The 24,377-nt window shown below is 48.1% G+C and overlaps 1 protein-coding gene across 2 annotated transcripts in view; it reads left to right on the forward strand.

The window, feature by feature from the left end:
• The window catches only part of Sorl1 (sortilin related receptor 1), a 168,600-nt gene that overhangs the window by 134,343 nt on the left and 9,880 nt on the right, over positions 1–24,377 (forward strand). Inside the window, exons 33-45 of one of the 2 annotated variants that reach the window (XM_028866304.2) lie at positions 4,830–4,961; positions 5,492–5,618; positions 5,782–5,951; positions 10,076–10,188; positions 10,838–10,942; positions 11,676–11,748; positions 14,285–14,367; positions 15,378–15,474; positions 16,914–17,098; positions 19,386–19,505; positions 20,668–20,832; positions 22,572–22,746; positions 23,667–23,773. In XM_028866304.2, the coding sequence (XP_028722137.1) occupies positions 4,830–4,961; positions 5,492–5,618; positions 5,782–5,951; positions 10,076–10,188; positions 10,838–10,942; positions 11,676–11,748; positions 14,285–14,367; positions 15,378–15,474; positions 16,914–17,098; positions 19,386–19,505; positions 20,668–20,832; positions 22,572–22,746; positions 23,667–23,773 (1,652 nt within the window). Of the gene's footprint in view, positions 1–4,829; positions 4,962–5,491; positions 5,619–5,781; positions 5,952–10,075; positions 10,189–10,837; positions 10,943–11,675; positions 11,749–14,284; positions 14,368–15,377; positions 15,475–15,670; positions 15,772–16,913; positions 17,099–19,385; positions 19,506–20,667; positions 20,833–22,571; positions 22,747–23,666; positions 23,774–24,377 lie in introns of those variants that run through there. The other variant, XM_037207586.1, reaches the window with a different exon arrangement.

Below are 24,377 nucleotides of genomic sequence, written 5' to 3' on the forward strand. Positions count from 1 at the left end.
CGGTCTCCAAATCTGCTTGCGATTTTGGTATTATCTCCCTTTTATTAAAAGGAAGATCAAGCTTCCAGGAGGATACCAGACCCCTCACTCCTCACCCCTCACCCCACCCCTAGTCAGTAACACTGCAACAGTTAGTTCCTCAGATAGAAAGCTGCAGCCTTGCTGCCCTGCTGCATGGAAGGTTCCTCTCAGAGGAGATTATACCAAGCCCAACCCAGAGAGATTAAATACTGGTTAGTGTAAAAGCCTACATCTATGTGGAGAGAATGAAGAAGGTGCCCCTCCCTCACCCCCACCCCCATACTGACATTGTTAGCCGGACAGATTCACCTCACACTCACACTCACCAAAACCACAGTGGGGTCATCTTAGCCAAGAGCGAGCCACTACATCAGGTGAATATTAAAAATAGTTAACAGGAAAGAAAAGACACAGAACCTCCCACCTGGGTGATTGATGGGAACTCGCTAATTGGCATCCTTTCAATCGCTGTTTTGAACCCGGTTCAAATCCAGCTCACTCACAGGGCTGTTGTTTAGCTAAGGGTCTTAAAATCAAGATGTGCTATTACCCACAATTCCCTTTGGTCCATTTTTTTGTGATTATCAAACAGAAAATGTGTTTCTAGCACCCCACGTTCTGTGCTCAGTACCCATGAGTCACATGTTTTGTTAATCGGTTTAAATGTTGATGACAGTCTTACCAGTTTTAAAATATTATGTTTTCTTGTTTCCAAAGTGTTAAGACGTGTTTCACAGAGCGGCCTCAGATGCCCAGCTGCCCTACAAGTTGCTTCTGTTGTTGCTTCGAGTTATTACCAACCCGGAGATTTCTGTGTCGGGAATCTTGTGTTTTTCAAGACAATCCCCTTCAGAACAGCTTGACGCCTTCCTGTGTTAAGGGGTGTCACCCACCCTGCCATTCAGTACCCCCTCCATACACATAACACTTGGGATGTCCCTCTCTGTCTCCCACACTCCCAGAGTGACGGATGTTTGCAGTTCCTCTTGGTGGAGAATACATCGTGCAGGCAATCCTCTACACTCATGTTGCATGTCTCCATCATAGACAGCAGCGCCTCTATCACGGGATGCCCATGCGTAGAAGCATGGCGTCCATCTTTGACTTGCAAGATGATGGCAGCAGTGGTTCTCAACCCCCTTTTTAATATACCTTCACATGCCGCACAGTCCTTGCTCTTCCGCTTCCCAAGACAAATCAATTTCTGTGCAGAATATAATAGATACCCGTAATATCATGCTCTCCCTGGAGAAGGGGGATTTAGTTGTAAAAATCTTCCTAAGAGTTGCAGGAGAGATGGCTTCCTGCCTGGGTAAGGCACTTGCCATGCAAGTGGGAGTGAGGACGAGAATTTGGATCCGCTGCACCCACATGAAAGCTGGGCAGATGTGGACGCCTCATCTGTAATTTCAGTATTTGCAAGGTAGAGACAGGGATCTGGAAGCACGCTGGCTAGCCGGACTCAACCGATCAGTGAACTGAGAGACTGGACTTAATGAAGAAAGTGGAGAATGATCAAAGAAGACACTCAAGGCCAACCTCGGGCCTTCACGCACAAGCACAAACTCATGCAAACGTGCATACACACCACGCCACACACACACACACACACACACACACACACACACACACACGCACGCACGCACGCACGCACGCACGCAACTTCTTCTTAAACGGTTTTGGCCATTCCCGTTTCCTTGTGTGTCTATGGATTCTGTGCCCGTGTATTTTACTAGCCGCGGCTGGAAGTACTCGAAACTGTGCTTGAGCTGAACATGTAAAGACTCTTTGCTTTCATTATTTCCTAAACAAAACAGTGTCCTGCTTATTTACATAGAGATTATGCCCAGTCGGGGAACGTAAGTCATCTAGAAATAATGTAAAGTATGTGGGCAGAGGTGCAGAGGTCATGTTTATTTACCTTCACTATGTTATTTCACCGTTTCGTGTGAGAGAGCTTGGTGTCCCCAGGGAAACTGGAACCTGGTACAGAGATACAGGAACTAGCCTATTCCCTGTCAGCTCATTTTCTTCAAGTCCCCAACAAACCTGCTCCTGTATCCTAGACACCCTTGCAAAGAGGCCTCAGATCTTCCCCGTGAAAAGCCCGTGCTGGAACATGGTTGTTGTAACACTCCTCAACCCCGCCTGCTACTTCCTTCCTTCCTGGCCAATCCTGTGTGTTTTCCCATCTGGAAACATTTCCGGTATTCTTTATGCCTTCCCTTTGAGCATCTTGACTGCTCCTGAGAACACCACCCATTTTCCTCCCGGCTCTCACACTATGCTGTCAGTCCAAGTGATGCTCTAGGTGGAAGACAGGATTGTAGCAGTGCTCATTCTAAAGCAGAGACGCTTGGTCCTGTCTGCATCCCGGCGGGAGTCACTTAGAGACGGAAAACGGCACACACCCCACTGCAGGGCATTTGGAGAAGTCCCAAGAATCTGATTTTTAAGAGAGTGTCATCAGTCAACTGTGGAGAAACAAAATTGTGAATTTGCTATTTTTAGATTGTTCCGCTAGCTAATCTCTCTTGGTGACGTTTTTTCAGTGTTGAAATCCTAGCACGGATTAAATCAAACAATTTACTGAAAGTATTTTAGATTAAGGTTGGATTTTTTTTTTAACGCCGAATTCTGTATGCCTGAATGACATTGTGTAGTTACGGAGTGGAAAATGATGTTTTTGTGCACAGGGCGAGGCTCAAGAGCTGGCAGAGGCTTCGCTCTTGGGCCCCATTGGAGAACTTACAGTCTGAGCTCATAAAAACAAGAAAGAGAACCTCCCACACAGGAGCTGAGCAGATACCAAGTTTAGAGCGCATGCTAGTCTTCTCTGGCCACTGTGATGTGTGGCCCCACGTGTGATGGCTTGAAATAATACATATTCTGAGTCAGAGCTGACTTGGGTGTCACTAGGCTAAAACCTAGGTGTGGGTGAGACTCCTGGGGTAGTCTGATTCTTTGCTTTCTCCAGCGTCTGGGGGGCCTGTCCTCCAGAAGGTCAGAGCTCCTCCCCCACCTTCAAAGCCAGCAACTTGGCATCTGTCTGTCCTTCTGCCTCTGGCTGTCTCTGACAGCAACAGGGAAGGTCTCTGCTCTGAAGGATCCATGGAGTTAGCTGGGGCTTACTTGGTTAGCATAGGTTGAACTTTCTCCATCACGGTCCTTAACTCAGTTCCATCTTCCAGGTCTCCTGTTGCTATGGAAGGCAACATAGCAACAGCTTCCATGGGTTAGGATGTGGGAGTCTTTGTCTTAGAGGTTCACAGTTGCCTTCAGAGCCTACTCAGAGGCATGATGTCTCTGACATAGCCCTTTCTTATTCATGATTGGGTAGGTAGACGTGAGTTTGTATAAGGCAGACCCAAGCCCAGACTACCCTGAGACAGGAGAGTTGGGTTCTGTAGCCACCCTCTTCTCTCTTTAGGGTCATTTCCAATGACATTGTCACTCTTCCCTTTTTGACCCTCCTCTAAGATGGAGATCATGTACTTTTGGCTAATAACCTTCTTTGAATTGAGTCACATAACTCTTAGCTCACCCCTTCCTTCCCCTGGCAAAATACTTGGAAGACTCATGCAATTAAAAATGCCATGTGAGCATGCATGCCTCTTCACATTATTGCCATCCATCCAATTATTTTTATTGTCCAACGCAGGAAACATAGCTTCTTCCTAGATTGCAAACCAATCAATACTAGGAACAGAACTGTCATCGGTGCAGGGAAATAGCTACAATGTATCAGTGTTGGCCAAGGCCAGGCCTCTTTGCAGGTACTTGAACTCATTAGATCCTCACATATAGGTAGCAGTGAGAATGTTACCCAGCCTTCCAGAGTGGTGTTGAACTTTGGGAGGTGCTTGAGATCACACTGAATAAGGGTTTCAGGCCGTATGTAGGCTGGGAATGGAGTAGATTTGGTATAGTACTTGCCTACCTGCCTGCTATCTTAGTTATGGTTTCTACTGCTGTGATAAATACCATGACCAAAGCAGCTTGGGTGGGGAAAAAATGTATTTCAACATACAGTTCTGTATCACAGTATGTCCTCAAAGGAAGTCAGGGCAGGAACTCAAGCAGGGAGGAGCCTGGTAGCAGGAAGGAACCTGGAGGCAGGAACTGAAGCGGAAGCCACGGAGGAGTGCTGCTTCCTGGTTTGCTCAGCCTGCTTTCTCACAGTGCCCAGGACCACAAGCCCAGGGATGGCACTGCTTATGGTGAGCTGGGTCCTCCTACCTCCGTCATCAATCGAGAAAATGCATCATAAACTTTCCCACGGGCTGATCTGATGATGGCATTTTCTCGACTGAGGTTCCGTCTTTCCAAATGATTCTAACTTTTGTAAAGTTGGCATAAAATTAGCCAGCTCACGTTGCATGCACGAAGCCCTGGGTTTGATCTCTGGCAGTGCATAAACTGGGACATAGTTATACATGCCTGTAATCCTAGCATGTATGGAGGCAGGAGGATCAGAAGTCCAGAGTCATCCTCTGGTATATACCCAGTTGGAAGCAAGAAGTAGTTTTTGAGATTCTGTCTCAAACATAAGCATAAACAAAACCTTCATTGAGTCTTTTTGACCCCAAAGCTTCCAGTCTTCCTGAAGGGAGATTCTCGTTAATGTTAAGTACAATGCTACCACGCGGCTAGCATCATTCTACTTCCCCTTCCAGAGAGTTTTGGAGCAGAAATCAATAGTTTAAAGAAGCCAGCCTACTTTTCTTACGCATGGTGAACCGGGGCCCAGCCACACCATGCAGCATTTCCTTTTCCCTCTGGGTTCAAGGAGGCCCTTTCTATTTCAGCCACCCACAGCACCTTGACCTGTATGAGCAGGGAGTTCAAGTGTGAGGATGGAGAGGCCTGCATTGTGCTCTCCGAACGCTGTGATGGCTTCCTGGACTGCTCAGACGAGAGCGACGAGAAGGCCTGCAGTGGTGAGTGACAGCCCCACTCTCCAGTTACTGTGGGGGCTTCTAGCGAGGACCTTTGGAACTTTGTCTCCGCTGGAAAATGTGCTCAACCTGGGAGTGCCACGTGAGGAGAGGTGTGGTCCAGTTTTGATGGACCCGCACAGCCAGCTCTTCCCCGGGAGTGAAAGGCCTCCTCGGGGTATGTTCCCCATGATCTCTACCCTTGCTGATGTACACACCCTTGCTCTCACAGAGCCTCACGCGGCAGGTGGGGTTAGCTCATGCACTGTCTAGAGTGCATGCCGTCCTTCGACCTGCAGCCTCTTCTACTGAGGATCAAGTTTAAACTGATCAGGCGCGGGGGAGGCAAAATGCATGTCATTATGGTAGGAAATTTGGAAAGGGGGTCTAGTCACATTTTCTGGGAAATCTTTCCGTATCATGATTGTGTCCTCTTAACAATTTAGACCGTAGTGGTTCTACCTCAAAGGAGTCCTTTGAAATTCAAGGATCTGTAAGGCAGAACTTTGATTTCTCTCTCTGTATCTCTGTAGATGAGTTAACGGTATACAAAGTACAGAATCTTCAGTGGACAGCCGACTTCTCTGGGGATGTGACTTTGACCTGGATGCGACCCAAGAAAATGCCCTCTGCTTCTTGTGTATACAATGTCTACTACAGGTGGGTCCCAATTCAGCCGCAGTCGCGGTCGACATGGGATGGATGCCCTGTGAGTTCTCCTGTGCTGTGCATGGAGAACTCCTCTGTAGTTGGCTTCTGCATCTCTCTCATCCCCCCCACCCTCACCTCCTCTCTGTGACACTGTCTTCCTTGCTTTGGCCAGGGTGGTTGGAGAGAGCATATGGAAGACCCTGGAGACTCACAGCAATAAAACAAGTACTGTCCTGAAAGTCTTGAAGCCAGATACCACGTACCATGTCAAAGTCCAGGTCCACTGCCTCAGCAAAGTGCATAACACCAATGACTTTGTGACCCTGAGGACTCCAGAGGGGTGTAAGTATGGTAGCTGATTTGTTCATGTGTATGTATGTGTGATCCTGGAGGCTGAGCCCAGGGCCCTGCACATGCCTGAAGGCACCCTACCACTGAGCTACACCCTGAGTCCTTCTTAATTTTTTTTTTTGAGAAACTCAACTAATTTGTAGCTGGCCTCAAACTTGCTCTGAAGCCCAAGCAGGCCTAGAATTTGCCATCTTCCTGTCTCTCTTTCCCAGGTAGCTGGGATGACAGATGTGCACTGTCACACCAGTTTATAATGTATTTTTAGGTGTTGTGTATTTGGTGGGTGTGTGGGTATGCACACCCATGTGTGTACACACTTTATATGCTTATGTGGAGACCAGATGCCAATGCTGGATCTCTCTGTCATGTTCTCCATCTTAGTTTTTGAGATAGGCTCTCTCACTGAACGTGGACCTCACTGTTTGGGCTGCCTGGCTGCAGACACTTGCCACCACGGCCAGCTTTACATGGGTGCTGGGCATCTGAACTCGGGTCTTCAAGCCTGTGCAGGAAACATTTTAGCCAGTGAACTGTTTCCTAAGGATGCTGTGGACTGAGAATGTGCTTATCCACACTTTACATGTGTTTGGAGGAGCGTGCCTGATCCATACATGTGTGGACATGCTGGTCTGAGGTGCTGAAGTTAATCTTCCTTACCATGGTCCAGAATGTTCTTCTTCTTTTTTTAATGTCTTGTCTAGTTTCTGCTTCTGTTTTCCTTTTCTGAGTACTTCCTGATACCCAATACTTAGGATGTCCTTATCACTTTAATATGAGGCATGTCAGCGTTTTGTTGCTAAGTTTTAAAGAATTCACCAAATGGCTAAGTTTTTAAAAACTTAAATTCTAAGAGGGTTTCCCACCTGCTCCTCCCTTCAGAGCGGATGGCACAGGTCTGCTCTTTCTCCTCAAATTCCCCACTGCCAGAGCATTTTGAACATACAGTCACCGAACTCATGAAGGAGTCTGCTTTAAGTGATCACATTCAGCTGGATGTAAGATTTCTGCGATGGGAAATTCGTCTCCTTCCTTAGTAGTCACACCCTTGATCCCTTGCTTTGTGGTTTGAGAGTTAGGACACACACGCACACGATGACTCAGCCTGCCTAAGCAATCTATCTTGCAGCCTGGGAGAGCCACAGATTTACAGTCTATGAGACATTCTGGGAAAAGAGGAGTGTCCAATCAATGCGAAGGCCCAGCTGCCAGCGTTTTTAACAGAAGGGCTCCAGTGTCCTCCAGCATCCTTTCTTGTCCTTGCTTTAAGCTCGGGAAATTGTCCTGAGTTGGATACTGCGCAGACGGATTTTAACTGTCTGGTTGGTTCCTTTAAATTTTTAAAATATGCTTTTAATTTTTACCTATCATAAAGATTGTACACATGTGTGGAGTACAGTCTGACAGTCTACCATATGTGTACAACGTATAATGATTAGATCATGGTTACTAGGCTATCTGATCACTCCACTTGCTTTATATTTCTTTGCATAAGGGTTGTGCAACCTCCTCTCTGCAATCTATTTAAGATATTCACCTAATCTTTGCCAACTCTTGTCCTGTGCTCTTGAACGTCAGGCCTTCTTCCATGTCCACCCCCGCCCCTCTTCTCTCCAGCCCTCCCCCAGCCCTCCACTCTTGCAGGCTTGGGAATTACTGGTCTCTGCACACCTGTGAGATCATTCTGCCATTTCAGCGTGTACGTGAGAACAGTCAGTATTCATCCCTTGTAACTAGACTTATTTCCCTCAATAGAATGACCTCCAGGTTCATCCATGTTGCCACAAATGGCGGGATATCATTCTTTATGGTTGAGTAATATTACACTGTATGTATGTACCACATTTTCTTTTTTTGTTTGATCCTCTGATGGGTGTCTGTGTTGATCTCACACCATGGCTGCTGTGAAACATGGAATGTAGGAATATGGATCTCCTTGGCTATGTGTACCCAGTAGCGCTAATGCCAGAGTTTGAGAAACCACAATGCTGTAGCAGGTGATGTTCACCGGTGGTGGGTTCTGCCATCTCTGCTTCGGTTGATGACTTCTTGTCCTTCAGATGCTCGGCTGCCATTACTGGACTGAAGGATATCTCACCTCCCTGTGTTTGCACCCCCTCCCCTCCATGAGTAGTGACGTTTTTTTCATAAACTTTTTGGCCATTTGTGCATCAACTCTGGAAATCATTTCTGTGGCGCTCTTGGTGCATTTAAAGCCAGGCTGTTGTTATTGCTATTGTTCTGCAGTTCTCTCTTCACCCTGTTGCCTGTTCTTCTCTGTAAGGAAACCTCTAAGTGTGCTGCGGTCTCGTTACACAACTTTTGGTTTTGTTGTCTGTGTTGTTGGGGCCACATATAAAGCCAGCCTTTCCCCAGATGAGTGTCTTGAAGCATTTACCCCAGGTTTTTACATTTTAAAAAAAATTGAGTGCTTTCCTAGTTTGGGGTGGTTTACATTTTAAGGCTTTGATCTGTTATGAGTTGATTTTTGTACACGGCGAATCAATAGGCTGCAGTTTTCTTCTTCTGTAGACGAGTCTCCAGGTTTCCCAGAACCATTTGGTGAAGAGGGTCCTCTCTCTCCCTTGTGTGTTCTGGTTGCCTCCATCCACAGTCTGTGGGCTGCAAACCCGTGGACACGTTTCTGACTTCTTGGTTCTGTTCCGTTGCTTCAGGTCTCTTTGGCTTCTCTGTCTGTGTGGTGTATTTTGAGGTGAGACAATGTGCTGTCTCCAGCCTTGCACTGTTTTCTCAGGATTGCTTTGACTTTTGGGGTGTAGATGTGTGTATGTATGTGTGGGAGGAGGTGTCTTAGGATTCTGTGCAGTTCAAAAAAAGTATTCTTCCAAGTCCCTACATGAATACAATGTATCTTGATTTTATCCACTCCTTACCCCTTGCACTCTCCAACTCCCGCCCCCTGCCTGCCCAGTGACCATCACGCATTACTTTTTTTCTTTCTTTTTTTAAGTTGAAAATAGATTTTTTTTCATACAACATATTCTGATTTTGATTTCCTCTCCCCTAACTCCTCCCATTTCCTCCCGACTTCTCCACCCACCCAAATCACCTCTCTCTCTCATTATAATACAAACAGGCATCTAAAATAATAATAATGATAATAATAATAATAGAAGCTAAAATAACAAACCAGAATAGGACAAATGAACAAAAAGAAAGCCAACAAAAAAGCACAAGAAACACATATAGATACAGAGACACACATTTACACACACAGAAATCCCATAAAACACAAAAATGGAAACCATAATGCTTACGTAAAAAGCCTCTAGGGTACAAAGAACAAAGCCCCAAGAAAGCATTAGGAGACAAAGAACCTCCCCAAATGGCACGGAGTTCATTTTGTGTTGCCATCTATACTGGGCCTGGGGCCTGGCCTTTCAGTGGTTTGTATGGTCTGTTAGAGAAAGCTAATTTTTTATCTGTGAGAGCTTATCAGTGGGAGATGGCTGATGGGTTAGGAATGGGGGCTTGTGTCCACTTCTCCTCCCAGTGCTGGGACCCCACCTGATGCAGACCTGTGCAGGCCCTGTGCATGCCGCACGGTCTCCGTGAGTACGTTCATATGTGTGTCAGCCCTGCTGTGGTTAGAAGGCCTCGTCTCCTTGATGTCCACCATCTCCTCTGACTCTTGCAATCTTTCTGCTTCCTCTTCTGTACCTCACTTCTAATTAAGAGTGACTTTTTTCTATTCCTGTGGAGAATGTTATTGCTATTCTGGTAGGGATTGCATCAGATATGTGGATTGCTTTGGGTAACAAAACTATATGGATAATAATTTCTTCCTATCCAGTTTCTGGTCTTTTCTTCAACCTCTCTCACCTGTGTTTCAAATGTTTTCATCATAGAAATCATATACCTCCTTGATTAAATTAATCCTAGCATATTTGGGAACAATTTTAAGCAGGGTTTCTTTTAAACTACTTAGTTGTTGGGAGATAGGTTTGCTTTATTTATCTGTTGATTCTTATACAATTTAATTTGACTAAATTCATATATCAGTCCCAACTGCTTCTTGGTAGAGTCTTTCTCTTTTGTATGCATATGATCAAATGATTTAAATGCAGGGAGAACTTGACTTTTGACTTGTTTTCCAGTGCCGGATGCCCCTCGGAACCTCCAGCTGTCACTCAACAATGAAGAGGAAGGTGTGATCATTGGGCATTGGGCTCCTCCCATGCATACCCATGGCCTCATTCGTGAGTACATTGTAAGTACTGTCCAGACACTGTATGTGTGTGTGTGTGTGTGTGTGTGTGTGTGTGTGTGTGTGAGAGAGAGAGAGAGAGAGAGAGAGAGAGAGAGAGAGAGAGAGAGAGAGAGAGAGGGAGGAGAGAGAAAGCTAGAGTTTTCTGGGTCCCTTTTGTCACCAGGAGGTGATCTGGTGTTGTGGAAAATGACCCATCCAATGGGACACTGCACATCTGTCCAATTTTTTCCCCCTGTCGCTGTGGTAAAATATTCCAACAAAGGCAACTTAAGGGACCAAGCTTTACTCACAGTTCAAGTGTATAGTCCACAATGGCAGGGAATTCAAGGTCGTAAGAGCTGACATGGCTGCTCCCATTGCATCCACAGTCAGGAAGCAGCAATGGGTGCCTGTGTTCAGCACTTCCTCCATTTATACAGCATCCAGCCCAGGAGAATGCTGTTCCGTCTGTGCCTTAGTTAACCTAATCCAGATACTCATGCACGGGGATGCCCACAGCCTCATCTCCCAGGGGATTCTAGGTCCTCTCAAGTTGACAATTAATGCTAGCCATCCCAGTGCCCTATCATTCCCTGTGTGCATCTTTGCAAGGTATTAGAGGGGCCCAAGCTCTCGTTCCCCTCTACTCAGGCTGAGCTTCCTCCTGTAGGTGGAATGCAGCAGGAGCGGCTCCAAGATGTGGGCCTCCCAGAGAGCCGCCAGCAACTCTACAGAAATAAAGAACTTACTGCCCAACGCCCTCTATACCATCAGAGTGAGTGTCGACACCCTCGTCAGCCACTGGCCAGTCTTAGAACACAGAGAGATGGCTCCCGCTTGTCACCTCCATGTTTACATTTAAGAAAGGAGTGTTGGTGTTCCTCGAAACACCCAGTGCCTGGTCTTAAAGAGGGAAGTTCAGCTTCCCCCTCAGATGGCCATAACTTGCCGTGATGCAGCTCTAACTTCTGCTTCTGGGGTCTGTCTTTTCATGCACACCTCTTTTCTGCTTAATATTACCTGCAGGATGCTACCAGTGCTAAGGGCATTTATAAACTGATTCCATGAGGTTCTTATGAAATGGAGTATTAATATGTTCAGCAGAAAAGAAATAGATTTTGTACAAAGGATGTTTATTAAAGCCGTTCAGACACATCTCCTGGAGACTCCCTTGCACTGATAATTTCTCTAGGACTCCTTTTATATATGTGTATCTGTATATGGATATAGAGCTTAGAGATCACACACACGCACACACTCACACCTGCTCTTTAGAAGAATCTGGGTAACAATAGATCAATAGAAATTTTATATTCGTAGGGCTATTATAATCCTTCTTGCCTCTTGGTTCTCTTATTTCATTTGCTGGGGCCTCTGAATGTCCTGGGTCACTCTCTCTATATATTCTGCCCTCACTGCTGATGCCTTAGCCGTTTAGCTCATTCAGAATTCTTACTATATGGTGCATTACTTTTATTTCCTATTAACTCACACTCTGATTTGAAAAGGTGGCTGCAGTGACTAGTCGCGGGATAGGAAACTGGAGCGATTCTAAATCCATCACCACCATAAAAGGAAAAGGTAAATGATTCAGTGCTTGCGCATTTAGAGAAGATAGAAGCCCTTTGGAAATGACCTTCACTGAGCTGGAAAGGGGAGGCATAGGTTAGAAAGCTTTTCCGAGCCTCCTCTTCCCCAGCACAGGCACCCTTTGGTGTTACAAAGATGTGAAGTCTTTATGGGCGGCCACTGAGTATATTCTTCCTCCAAGCATTGGTTTCCGAAGGTCATTATGCCAGTCCCTTTGTGCGCTCATGCGCAGACATCTTGCCCCTCTCCCTTGGTTACATTGACAAGCTATGTCAGAGTTAGGGAGTGGCACATGGCACCACAGCTGACCCTTGGAGTTTGTAATTCACTGCTCTACACACATGAGCTTATCCAATTGGTCCCTCAGAATAGCTGCAAGACAAGGGAGAGGAAAGTGGTGTGTTCCTTGCCCTAGAACACACATACATGGCAAAGCTGGGACTAGAACCTCACATACTTGACTCGAGAGCCTCCGCTCCTAGCCATCCTGCTGCACATCTCCCCTGGCCTGAGATCCCTGTACTGGGCTGCTCTGCCTCTCAGGAGGATGCTCCACATCCTGCATGTGTGTCTCCTGGGGCTGAGAACTTTTGCCATTTGCTTTCACTCCATCCTTAGTATCTAGTGGGAACGAAACGCTCAGATGGAGGGTGGGTAAATTGAAGCATCTTCATGAAGGGTCCTGACCCCCACTGAGCATTGGATGGAAGTCCATCTTTCTGAGTGGTCTCCTCAGCACAGCTCTGACTCCAGAGACTTTCACCCCATGGCCTGACAGATATTAAAACCAATTGATTGCTGTGGCGTGGGATGCGATTGGGTGACTCTGCTTTCTTTCATCTGAGTCTGGGAGGAGCTCTCTGCGATGAAGATTCGCTTCAGTTACTCTTAACTTCTGTGGGATTGTGGCGGTCAGGGTAGGAGGCAGCCAGAGTTAATGCTGCCCGCCAGTCAGTGGGCAGATGCCAGCAGGTAGTGAAGAGGTTGTGAATTCACTCCCCTTGAGACCCTATTGTCTTACCATTTCTCTCTACAAAAATGTGGGCCAAAGTATACAAGCCATCCAAATCCAAAAAGGAGGGACTTTGGAAATCCCCAATTCAGTAGGCGCAAGTCAAACCTGCATTTGAAAATGACCTTGAGTCTAGTTCCCTTCATTCTCTTCCCTGTGATTTTGCCGAGTCTCAGCTCCTCTCCCGTGTTTTGGTCAGGCTGTGCGCAGAAGGTAGCGCTGTGACCCAGGGTCTTAGTGACTTTGGAGGAAAGATAAAAGACAAAGGCAGCCATGATGCCCCCCAGGTTCATTCACGATGAAGACAGCAGGTTGGTTAATGTTGGCTCCTGTGAGAAGGCCGCCCTGTGTGTGTGGAGTGCTTCTTGTGTGCCACACACACTGTGCTTTTGGTTTTATGTGAATCCTGTGAGTGAAGAAGTACTGCTGTCCTCATTTTGTACCTGAGGGAACTGGGCTCTGGAGAGTCATGAGCTGCCCATGGTCACCATGATTATAGTCCATGCTGGCTTTCCTCCAGCACTGTCTGGCTCTGAGCTGACTGCCCGAAGCTTCCCAGAGCCTTCCTCCTGGTCCTTGTGTTTTTGTTTTTGTTTTCCAAGCCTGGTTTTATAACACGCTTGATCATCTGATGGGGCCTCCCTAGATTTCAACACGTCTTTTACCCGAACCCCCTCGCTTTGCCTTTAGAAGGGCTGTGTCCTGAGAGTTAAATACCCAGTTGTCACGTGTCTTCTGATCGTGTTGGATTCTGGGGCTCCTTTAGATGACACTAGGCTAAGCACCGTCACCTTTCTTGTGGGCAGGCGTTCCAGCTGCTGGCTGAGGCTCCTCAGGAGGTCACGGGGGCTTTCCTCTTGGGGCCATGCTCTCCTGTGCCCCCAGCTGTCCGCTTGAGCTCCCATGTGTGGAGCATGCTAATTGCTCAGGAAGCAAGACTTGACTGAAGAGGGCAAGGAAGGGGACAGCAGCTGTGCACTTGGCACTGTTACCTTCCCCAGCTCTAGGCTGCAGGAATGGTTTTCCAGTTAGTGTGTGCCAGGGAACAAGAACTCGAACTCAGGTTTGCCAAATTCCAGAGGCCCCCTTCCTTCCCAGGCTGCAGCACACACATTTACAACTTACAGTTTCTCCTTCAACAAGTCCCATCCTTCAGTAGGACGTGGGGGAGGCTGGAACTTCGTTCCTCGTAAAGACATCACTGACAGGGGTCCTGACCCTTCATGAGCCAGGTGGAAGCTGGCCTATGTGGGGACATTGGCACAGTGAAACTTTTCTGTTCAGCCTAATTGCCAGGTCAGCCGACCAGCTTGCCAAGATTGTGTCTTCAGCAAGCAAGGGCGGGCCCGGCCTCAGTCGGGGAAATGGTGGTAGAGGGATGGCTGGATAAAGATAGCCAAGTGCTCTTTATTCTCTGGCTGCAAGGCCACTTTGTCTGTTGAGATGACAGCTGCGAGGTCCCGCCTTCCTCACTCTCCATGGTGTCGTTTCTCTTCCACCCCCTTTTCTTTTCAGTGATCCAAGCCCCGCATATCCACATTGACAGCTACGATGAAAATTCTCTGAGCTTTACCCTGACCATGGACGGCGACATCAAGGTAATATGGAGTTCTCAGACTGGCAGCTGGGTGGGGCTTTCCTTTGTGTGGGAACTCATGTGTCTTAGTGCAGGGAGATTAGGAGGCGTGAAGGACCTGATCTAGTGGAGCTGAAATACCAGACCCGGGTTGTTTCCTTTCCCCCCATGAAGAACAACTTGAGTCTCCACATGTAATTACTCTGCCTCGGCCTGGTGCCTTTCTTCTTTAACCATATAATTAAACTATTCACGGCTCCCAGTGTGCAGAAAGACTTGATGTGAACAGACTATGTGTGCCCTATCATTTTCAGCTTTATTGGATTTCCTGGTACTCGGTGCTAATGTTGAAGTTCCCATTGTGGTAGAGCAGGTTTCTTGGGAGAATCAGATGCCTTGGAAACCCATCTGTCATGTATTTCTTATGTCTCCCCAGTCACTCCCCCTCTGCCACCACTGGTCCCTCTGAGCACCCGTCTGCATAGCCTGCTTATCCGTCCCTGTGATCTTTCCAATTGAAATCCACTTCCATAATTTTGTTTCCCATCTGCTGGTTTCTCATCCCATCCCTCTCCATCTATGATGTTGTGGCAGAGTGGTCTTCAGGGTCCTTGTGCCTTTCACCTAAGTACATTTACTATCGTGTTCTTAGCTTCAAAGAGAAGTATGGAACTTTGTCGGCAGTGTTAGTCATGAAGACATTTTTTGTTGTTGTTGTCCCACATGTGATGGTTTTTAGTTCAGAACGTTCTCTAACGGAGAACTCTCGGAGATGGTAGTCTTTCCTAATTCTGTGGGCCTTTGTATTGACCTCTTGACCTTGACTAAGAGGTGAACCTGAGCTGAGGTGTTCCCCCTAACTGGCATTTACTATAAACAACTGAATGTATTTAACGGTAGCACAAACAGAAGCTGATGAAAACTCAGAAGGAACACCTGTCCACCGAAAGAGACGAGGAGGCTGTGTCTGGTGTGCCAGGGCGTCCCCTGACTATCAGCTGATCATGTCACACGCTTCCTGGTTCTTGGCAGGTCAATGGCTATGTCGTGAACCTTTTCTGGTCATTTGATGCCCACAAGCAAGAAAAGAAAACCTTGAACTTCCCAGGAAGCTCTCTGTCTCACAAAGGTAACGCCTTGGAACCGCGCCGGTCTGTGAGCAGGGAGGAGTAACCCAGATCGGTGCTTTCCTGGGACCAGGGCTTTGGGGGTGAGGGTGGGGCAGAGGCGCTGGGGGACTGGGAATGGGTGGGGTCCTCTCTAGAGGACATGTGCATGGACAGTCTTTGTCCATTGAGGATGCTGCCTGCATCCTCCTACCTCAGGCAGAGAGAGTCTTTACTTGCTGGCTCCTTCTACACCTGGTGGCCCTCAATGGAAGCTGGGGCAAGAGAGGAGGAGGAGGCTGTAAGGAGCCAGTGTAACTGTAATGTGGTAAGTGTCAACTGTAGATGATTTTACACTGTGTAAAAACCCGTCCAGACTCCCATTACCTGCGTTCTTTCTGGTTTTACTCTCCCTCAGCTAGTAAGAGGTAGGGCAAACCCGGGTGTGTATTGGCGTTCAGTAAAGATTTGTTAACGGCACAGACGAGCAAGCGGATGAGAAGAGGAGGTGGTCCAGTCCTCACTTAGGTCTGTGCAGACTGTGAGAGCCATTAAAATTCTTTTCTCTGAAGTCGGTCTTACAGGAAGATGTTAATGTATTTCTAAGAGAAAACCTTCAATATCAAGAGCTGCTTGTGAGTGCTGTGAGCGGCTTGGGAGCTTCCTCCTTTCCTCTCCTTCCGGCCTGTGTGAAAAGGACAGTCCATCAGAGTTTTAGTCCCTCCTTGTTAGTCTCGTGAGACAGAAACCACAGACATGCTCTTGTCATCCCGGCCATCATCCTCTTCTATTATTATTTCCTTTTGTCAGTGCTGGAGATTGAACCCAGGGCCTTGTGCATGCTAGGCAGACTCTCTGTAACTGAACTAGATCGTAGCCCTTGGTTTTTCATATACCATATAGCCCAGGTTGGCCTGGCACTCACTTTGTAGCTCAGGCTGACCTCATGCTGGCAGCCCTCCCGCCTTAAGCCAGCGGAGTGCTTGGCTTGCAGCTATGAGTTCAGTTGGGGTTGATTATATACTGGGGCAATTTACCAGTGACCGCACCACTGAAGAAAATGACTCCCAGCCCCCAGCACCATTACCTGCCAGCGTTTCCTGTAGTAGACACAGAAATGGGTGTCCTCGTTCCCAGACTTTGAGACCCTCTCTGGTTTCCTGCAGTGGTGGGACTGATGGGTGTGAGCCTCAGGCCTCCTGTCACACAAGGCCAAACAAATGCAGGAGTGCTTTGCCAATTGTACACCCACACAGTCAGCTTTAGAAGTTACCTAGTCTCTAAGAGTCACATGCGCTAAACAGCAGTAAAATATTAAATGAGTTTGCAAACTATTGAAAGGTAGGGTGTGCAAACCCAAGCAAATTCTTGGCTGTCACACACACACACACACACACACACACACACACACACACACACCACATATACACATCCCTGACACTCCCCTTCCTTCTTTTCACAGTTAGCAATCTGACAGCCCACACGTCCTATGAGATTTCCACCTGGGCCAAGACAGACTTGGGGGACAGTCCTCTGGCATTTGAGCACGTCTTGACCAGAGGCGTCCGTCCACCTGCTCCTAGTCTCAAAGCCAAGGCCATCAACCAGACTGCCGTGGAGTGCACCTGGACTGGCCCCAAGAATGTGGTAAGTGGACAAGAACGACCACCCCAAGTTTGTCTGAACCCTCCCTACGTTGAAGCCCCTGGACATCCACGGGGCTTTCTTCCGCGTCTCTGCTCTTGCTTCTCCTCTCTCCCCAAACACAAGCCACCTGCCAGCTCAGGGTTACCTTCTGAAGGGACCTGGGGTCCCAGCTAGCCCTGCATCCCTGACCTGGCTCTGCTGGCCTCGGAGATAGCTCCTTGATGTTTGCCATTGGGGTGCTGTATTCATGCACTAAGGAACTCATCCTGGGTGGTGAGCTTGATTGAATTCTTTAATATAATACGGTTCTGCTCTTTCACATGCCCCACAATGTGATGCTGAGCAAGAGGCAGGGACAAAAGCCCAAGCCTTAGCACTCCCTTTTACCTTGAAGGAGAGTATGCATACGCACAAGGAGACATTCATTCTCTGTTAATAGGCTCAACTTGGTGCAGGCCCCCTTGGCCCGCTGAGCAGTCCTCCATAGTGAGGTGTGGTCTGCAGAACAATGGCGCGCCACACAATACTAGAGCCTCTCTTTGCACGCCAGTTTGTAAGCGCCCCCTTGCTTGTGCCGCGCCCTGGCTCATGCGTTCACTGGTCACACAGCCAGCTTTCATATGTGATGAGTCCAATGAGGCCCACTGGGGGTGGCCGTCACCTGCTCCTGTCTCTTCACTGTGTACTCTGGCAGCACTCACGGTTGGCTTCTTCACCATCTCTGAGGGGCTCCTCTTGTCTCCTGACTCCCATGGGCTCTGGGAGCCCTTTCCCATCACTAGCTACCCTACCCTGTGTACCATGGGCTCTGTTATAATGAGATAGTCCTACTGAGCACCAAGCCCCTACTGGGACCATGGCCTCCCATTTAAGCCTCGTGTCTCCCTTGTTCCTTCCTTGCTATCCCATGTGCACTTGCTTTCCAACCTTGGATCCCCTCAACTTCTCTCTTCCCGCCTCCCAGTTAACTGGCCCCAGGAGGCCACCTTTCCTCTTTCACTGTCCAAGCTCCTCCTTTTCCAGACCTTCTTCTGAGCAGAGTTACAGGAAGTGGCATTGTTGCTGGACACTGACATCCCCAGGCAGCCCCCTCTCTATGCCCAGGGTACCTGCAGATGTTACCTTCAGGGACCGGGCCTCCTGCACATATACCCGGGGGAAGAAGTACTCTAATCCTACTTTATCTTCTTCAGTGTGTTCCTTCCCATTTGAACTCACTTGGCTGTCATTCCTTGTTTAGTCCAGCTCCCTGGTTTGAGATCCCCTCAGCTTCCTACATGGACCCCTAGAGTGTGCTTTAAACATGCCCTTGGTCAAGTCAAGTTTAGGGCCTCTATTGCAGCAACACACTTTTCACCCTGGAGAGGACACAGGCCTTGTCATCTCCAGCCAATGGTGTGCATCTGTAAGGTCATCTGGGCAGACAGCCTGCTGGAGCTGCAGTCATGGTCTGAATGCTAGGCTGCAGGAGGGCAAAAATTTAGGCTGTCCCGCCTTTAAAAGAGCCTGCTGTACCCTCCCACTGGGCACTTCTGCTTACATCTCATTGGCTGACACCTGCTTACATCTCATTGGCTGACACCTGCTTACATCACACTGGCTGACACCTGCTTACATCTCATTGGCTGACACCTGCTTACATCACACTGGCTGACACCTGCTTACATCTCACTGGCTGATACCTGATTGCATCTCATTGGCTGACACCTTGTTTCTGGTTCTTTCAGCTTCCACAGTGGTAGGGAATGCAGACTTCTTCCCACTAGGGTTCCACTAAAGGAAAACCGGGAGGGTTGGGGAACCTGGCTGCGCTGTCCGCCTGTGTCCACTCCACAGGCTGCTGAGACTCCCACACTCACTCGACAACTCCCACCACAGCTTCTGACCCCTCAGTGTAGCCGCTCAGCTCCCCTGTCACTGCCGTTGGGTTGTAGAATGTCACCCCTCTTTGGTAAGCCCTCCTTGCTCTGACCCTTCCTATGGAGCTTGGAATGGCAGCCAGCGCTTCTCATTTGCTCTCATGACCGAATTGGTGCTTTTTTCCTTCCCTGGAGCTGCTCATGCTCACCTTTGCAGGTGCGCGCGCGCATGCGCGCGCACACACACACACACACACACACACACACACACACACATGCCCGTTCCCAAGTGTGACCGACATAGTAAAGGTTAAAGGAAGATTTCTCTGGGCACTTTAGAACCGCTTCCAAGGTCTCAAGTCGGCAATTTCAACTTGAGGGCATTGACCCATAAGCTGATCGCCTTTTCCCTTCTCTGCCTTTACCAGGTTTATGGCATTTTCTATGCTACGTCCTTCCTTGACCTCTACCGAAACCCTAGGAGCTTAACCACTTCACTCCACAATAAGACAGTCATTGTCAGCAAGGATGAGCAGTATTTGTTTCTGGTAAGCTTTCTGCACCAGGGAGACAGGGGTTCCTGTCTTTAAAGGGGATTTCTTAAGTGTTGGGTCTTCTGAGCACAGCCCTAGTAGAATGGGGACCTGGGGACCTAGAGTCATCGTCTTTATAAGTTTCCACAGTCAGTTTCTCAAATGCAGCTCAGTGGCAGAGCATGGGTCCCTTGGCAAATGAATCACAATGCCTTTGTCAGAGTCCACTCCTAGCAATTCAGTGTCTGTATTGTTACACAATACAGTGTGTGTGCCAAGACGTGGAAGAAGGTATGTGGGCTGCCACACTTTGCTTTCTGCTACGGAGATAAACTCCACGTCCAAAAGCAACCTGGAGCAGAAAAGGCTGATTTCATCCTGCAGGTTAAAGTCCATCACTACAGGAAGTCAGAGCAGGAACCTGGAGATGGGAGCTGATGCAGAGGCCACAGGGGAGTGCTGCTTGCTGGCTTGCCTCCCAAGGCTTCCTTAGGCTGCTTTCTTATAGAACCCAGGACCACCTGCCTGGGCTGGCACCGCCCACAATGGGCTGGGCCTTACCACATCAGTCATCAATCAAGAAAATGCCCCACAGACTCTCCCACAGGCCAGTCTGATGGAGGCAGTTCCTCAACTGAGGTTCCCTCTTCCCAGATGGCTCTAGTTTGTGTCCGATTGACAAAAGAAAAAAGAAATAGAAAAGTAGCTAGCACATAAGCCAGTATTATGTGTGAGAACAAAAGATTTGATATAACCTAAATCTTTCGAGAAAAGACTGGTAAAATAAATTATGACTTATCCATGGAGTAGAATATAGAACTGTCCAAAAGAAGGCAATGCTGAATGTTCCCATATGGAAAAAAATCTGAACCCATCTTATGAATTTTTAGGAGGGGAAGCATAGTTGTGTGAAAAAGATTTTTGAAAGATAGGCTGCGTGTGTGTGTGTGTGTGTGTGTGTGTGTGTGTGTGTGTGTGTGTGTATGCTTACATATGTCTAAGGCATTTCTGGATAAACAGGAAAACGGTCTAGGTCAGGCAGGGAACTATTTCATATTATTCTGTGCTAACTGAATTTTAATTGTGGTCATGTGTCATTAGCTTATTGAAAAACAGTATGGCGGAGGTTGCATGAGCCCGTGTGGTATTGTTTTTCCTCTGTGTGCTTGGACCCTAGGTCCGGGTGTTGATCCCTTACCTAGGGCCTTCTTCTGACTACGTCGTAGTGAAGATGATCCCAGACAGCAGACTTCCACCTCGTCACCTGCACGCGGTCCAGATAGGCAAAACCTCAGCAGTCATCAAGTGGGAATCGCCCTACGACTCTCCTGACCAGGACCTGGTGAGTGGGAAGGCATGCAGTTTGCAGCGTTTACACTTAGCATGCTTTGGGTGAATGGAGTGCAGTGGAAGGGGTCAGGTCATGTGACAGGTGACACAGGTAGGAGCTGAGCTCAGCAGGCCTTGTCCCCTTTTCTGTGTGGTCAAAGACAGATCTTCACGGGCACCCCTTCAGATCTGCCCCCCTCCATTGTTCCCCTGCCACCCTATTTCTTTGTCCTTCCTCAGCTATCCCAATTCTCCTCTATCAACCAGAGCTCAGCACTTGAAGACCTGCAGGCCAAATCCAGCCTGTGGATAATTTTTTAAACTATTGTTTAATTGGAACCACGGCCACCCCCACCTGCATACATATGGCCTGTGTCTGTTTTTGTGTGATAGAATTATTTGTGGTTGAGATCCTAAGACCCTCAAAGCCTAAAAACAGCTACCATCTCGACTTCTTCAGAGTTTTCTATCCCTTGCCAAAAATTAGGACAGGACGTTGATCCTGGAAATACCCTGCTCTTCCTTGCTCCAGACCGCTTAGACCTCTGTCCCTCCCCACTACACCTCGGCATGTGGTTTTCTTTTGGCTGCTCTTGATTCTCAGATTCTCCCTGGTGATCAGGTTTCCTGTGTGTCCTTCGTGTCCCCTTCCTTCTGTACTCCTTATATAAGAAGCAGCCTAGGAGAGCAGGTGGGGCTGTTTGTGCTTTAGAGCTGGAGCTGAGCGTCTTCATCCATGTCTCCTCTCTGTCGGTATCCAGACACTGTTGTCATGGTGGAGAGACGGAAGCCTGGCTGCTGATGTTACAGTTGGTGTGGCTTTTCCTAGAGTGTTTTGGTTTCCTCCTCTGCTTTCATCCCCTCATCTCCCTTTTCTGCATTCCTGCTTCCCCTTTCTCCCCTTTCTTTCCCTTTTCTTCTCTTCTCTTCTCCTCTCCTTCTTTCCCTTTTCCTTTTCCTCCCTTCCCATCCCTTCTCTACCTGACACTTGTGCATGCAGTTCTGGGAATGTATACTTGTTATAAGATAGACCCTAGCTGCCCTGAAGACTTTCTGAAGGACGTGAGTCAGACTTGGAGGCTCAGAAAAGTCAGCCCCGTGCCTGAGTTCCATATCTGTGTGTTCAACCAACTGCACATTGAACATACCTGAAAAAGGATCGTGTCTGTATGGAACATGCACACACATTGTCTCTTGTCATTACTCTCTGAACAAGATGGTATGCTCACTGTTACATGACTGTGGTGCTTTGAATAAAGATGGCCCCCATAGTCTCATAGATTTGAATGCTCAGTTATCAGGGAGAGGAACTGTTCAAAAAGGATTAGAAGGATTAGAAGGTATGGCCTTGTTGGAATGGGTGTGGCCTTGTTGGCATGGGCATGGCCTTGTTGGCAGTGTATCACTTCAGGTGAGCTTTGAGGTGTCCATTCCAGGCCTAGGCTTTCTCTCTCTCTGCCTGTGGATCAGGATGTAAAGCTCTCAGCTAGTGTTCCAGTGCCATGCATACAGCCATGCTTCCTACTATGATGATGTTAATGGACTAACCCTCTGAAACTGTAAGCAAGGCTCCTCCAATTAAATGCTTTCTTTTGTAAGAGTGGCCTTGGCCCGGGTGTCTCTTCACAACAATAGAACGGTGACTAAGACAATGGCACTTACACTGTGTAAGGCATTAATAATCAGGAGCTGATTTCACGCCACAGGCCTTGCCTCTGACCACTACTCAGATCCTCCCTCTGTCTGTCGTAGTTCTACGCCATCGCAGTGAAAGATCTGATCAGAAAGACGGATAGGAGCTACAAAGTCAAATCTCGCAACAGTACTGTGGAGTACAGCCTTAACAAGCTGGAGCCTGGAGGAAAATACCACGTTATTGTCCAGCTGGGGAACATGAGCAAGGATTCCAGCATAAAAATCACCACAGGTAAGTGAAAAGAAGAAAGGCCTTCCTGCACACCGAGCAACCTCCTGCCGCAGACCTCGGCACAGAGGAAGGCCGTAGCATCTTTGTAGGACATTCAAGCACGGCTCTTCTCTCTCCATGCTACAGCAGACCAAAGCAGAGATGTGGGGTTCCCTGGGTTTGGGTGAGGGGGCCACGACTCAGTCGTCTGAACAAGACTCTTATTTTCTGTATTCTCGAAGTTCCTTTGTTTGCTTGTTTTTTATAATGCAATTCAGGGGCTTGAACTCAGGGTGTCTTCGAGTGCTAGGCAAGCACTCTACCACTGAGCTGCACCCAGTCTCTGTGAGTCTTGTTTCACACTACCCTCCCTTAGTGTGTCCTACCATGGCTAGGGGAGGAAAGGAGGAGTGCTCAAGAGAGTTAAGAAACGCCACAGTATTTCCCAGTGAGGATCTGTACTGTGTCACGGTGGCCCTCTTGGTGATCAGGCAGATAGAATGGGAGGAGACCATAAGACCGTGGGCTAGAGGATTGGTTAGTCTTCTGTCCAGTGAGTGAGTCATGACTCCACTGCCTAGAATCCAGCAAACAATGTCAACAGTTGCAGGTGGGGGTTCAGACCCATTAAGGCTGGTGATGCATGTCATGGACCTGGGCCACTCTCCACGCTCTTTGGGGCCCTGTGTTCAGACATAACTTGTTATCTCTCCTTGATCCTTGCTGCCTCTGCCTTATGTCCAGATATCATGGTTAAAGGTCTAATAACAACCACCACTAGTACTTTACTGAGCGGTGTTCATGTTTTGTTTTGTTTTGTTTTCATTATCCCATCGTTATTGCAGCCCTTGGAGGCTGGGAGCATTTTTTTTTTCAGCCTCTTTTTCTAGATGAGGAAGCAAAGGCTCAGATCTGTGTCTACTAACTGTATCTATTTTCAGTTTCATTATCAGCACCCGACGCCTTAAAAATCATCACAGAAAATGACCACGTTCTTCTCTTTTGGAAAAGCCTCGCCTTAAAAGAAAAGCAGTTCAGTGAAACCAGGGTAAGTGCCTCGTGCATCCTCAATGACTTTGGAACTCTAGCTGAGAAGCTGTTTTAGCCATGAGTTCATTAACAGCAGGCTGGCAGACAGCGTGAAGAAGGAAGGCAGGAAAGCAGCGGGCATGGGCATGAACTTGAGAACTAGAGGACCATTTGCTGATTAGTGAAATGCTCATGCTGCCCATTAAGTGTGAGAACCTCTGTCTTCAGCACTCACGGCCACACGCTTGTCCTTGGAAGAGAGAGACGGGTGGGAGACTGGTGTGCTTCCTGCTGGACCGTGCTCAGCCTGGGGACCAAGCGCCCCGCCCTCCCTTCCCCGACCCTTTGACAGCTAGGCTGTGGTTCCAGTGCCAGGAAGCTGAGCCACACTCTCCATCTAGTACCTTGTCAGCATCCCCTTAGAGTCATTAGAAGGGGCAAGAAGTCCCTGAAGAGACTTTGTTGACAGATGAAAGAAACACCTTTGTTTGGCTATTGGCAGGCCAGTACTCTGACACCATGGGAAGGAAGGGAGAGTGAGATCCAAGAGGTTTGCCCAGGAGGGTGGACTCATTATTCACTGGAACTGGCTTAGTCCCCTTGAAAGCAAAGTAGGGCTGTGG

Source organism: Peromyscus leucopus, chromosome 7 (genome assembly GCF_004664715.2).
Source record: "Peromyscus leucopus breed LL Stock chromosome 7, UCI_PerLeu_2.1, whole genome shotgun sequence".
NCBI classification, from domain to species: domain Eukaryota; kingdom Metazoa; phylum Chordata; class Mammalia; order Rodentia; family Cricetidae; genus Peromyscus; species Peromyscus leucopus.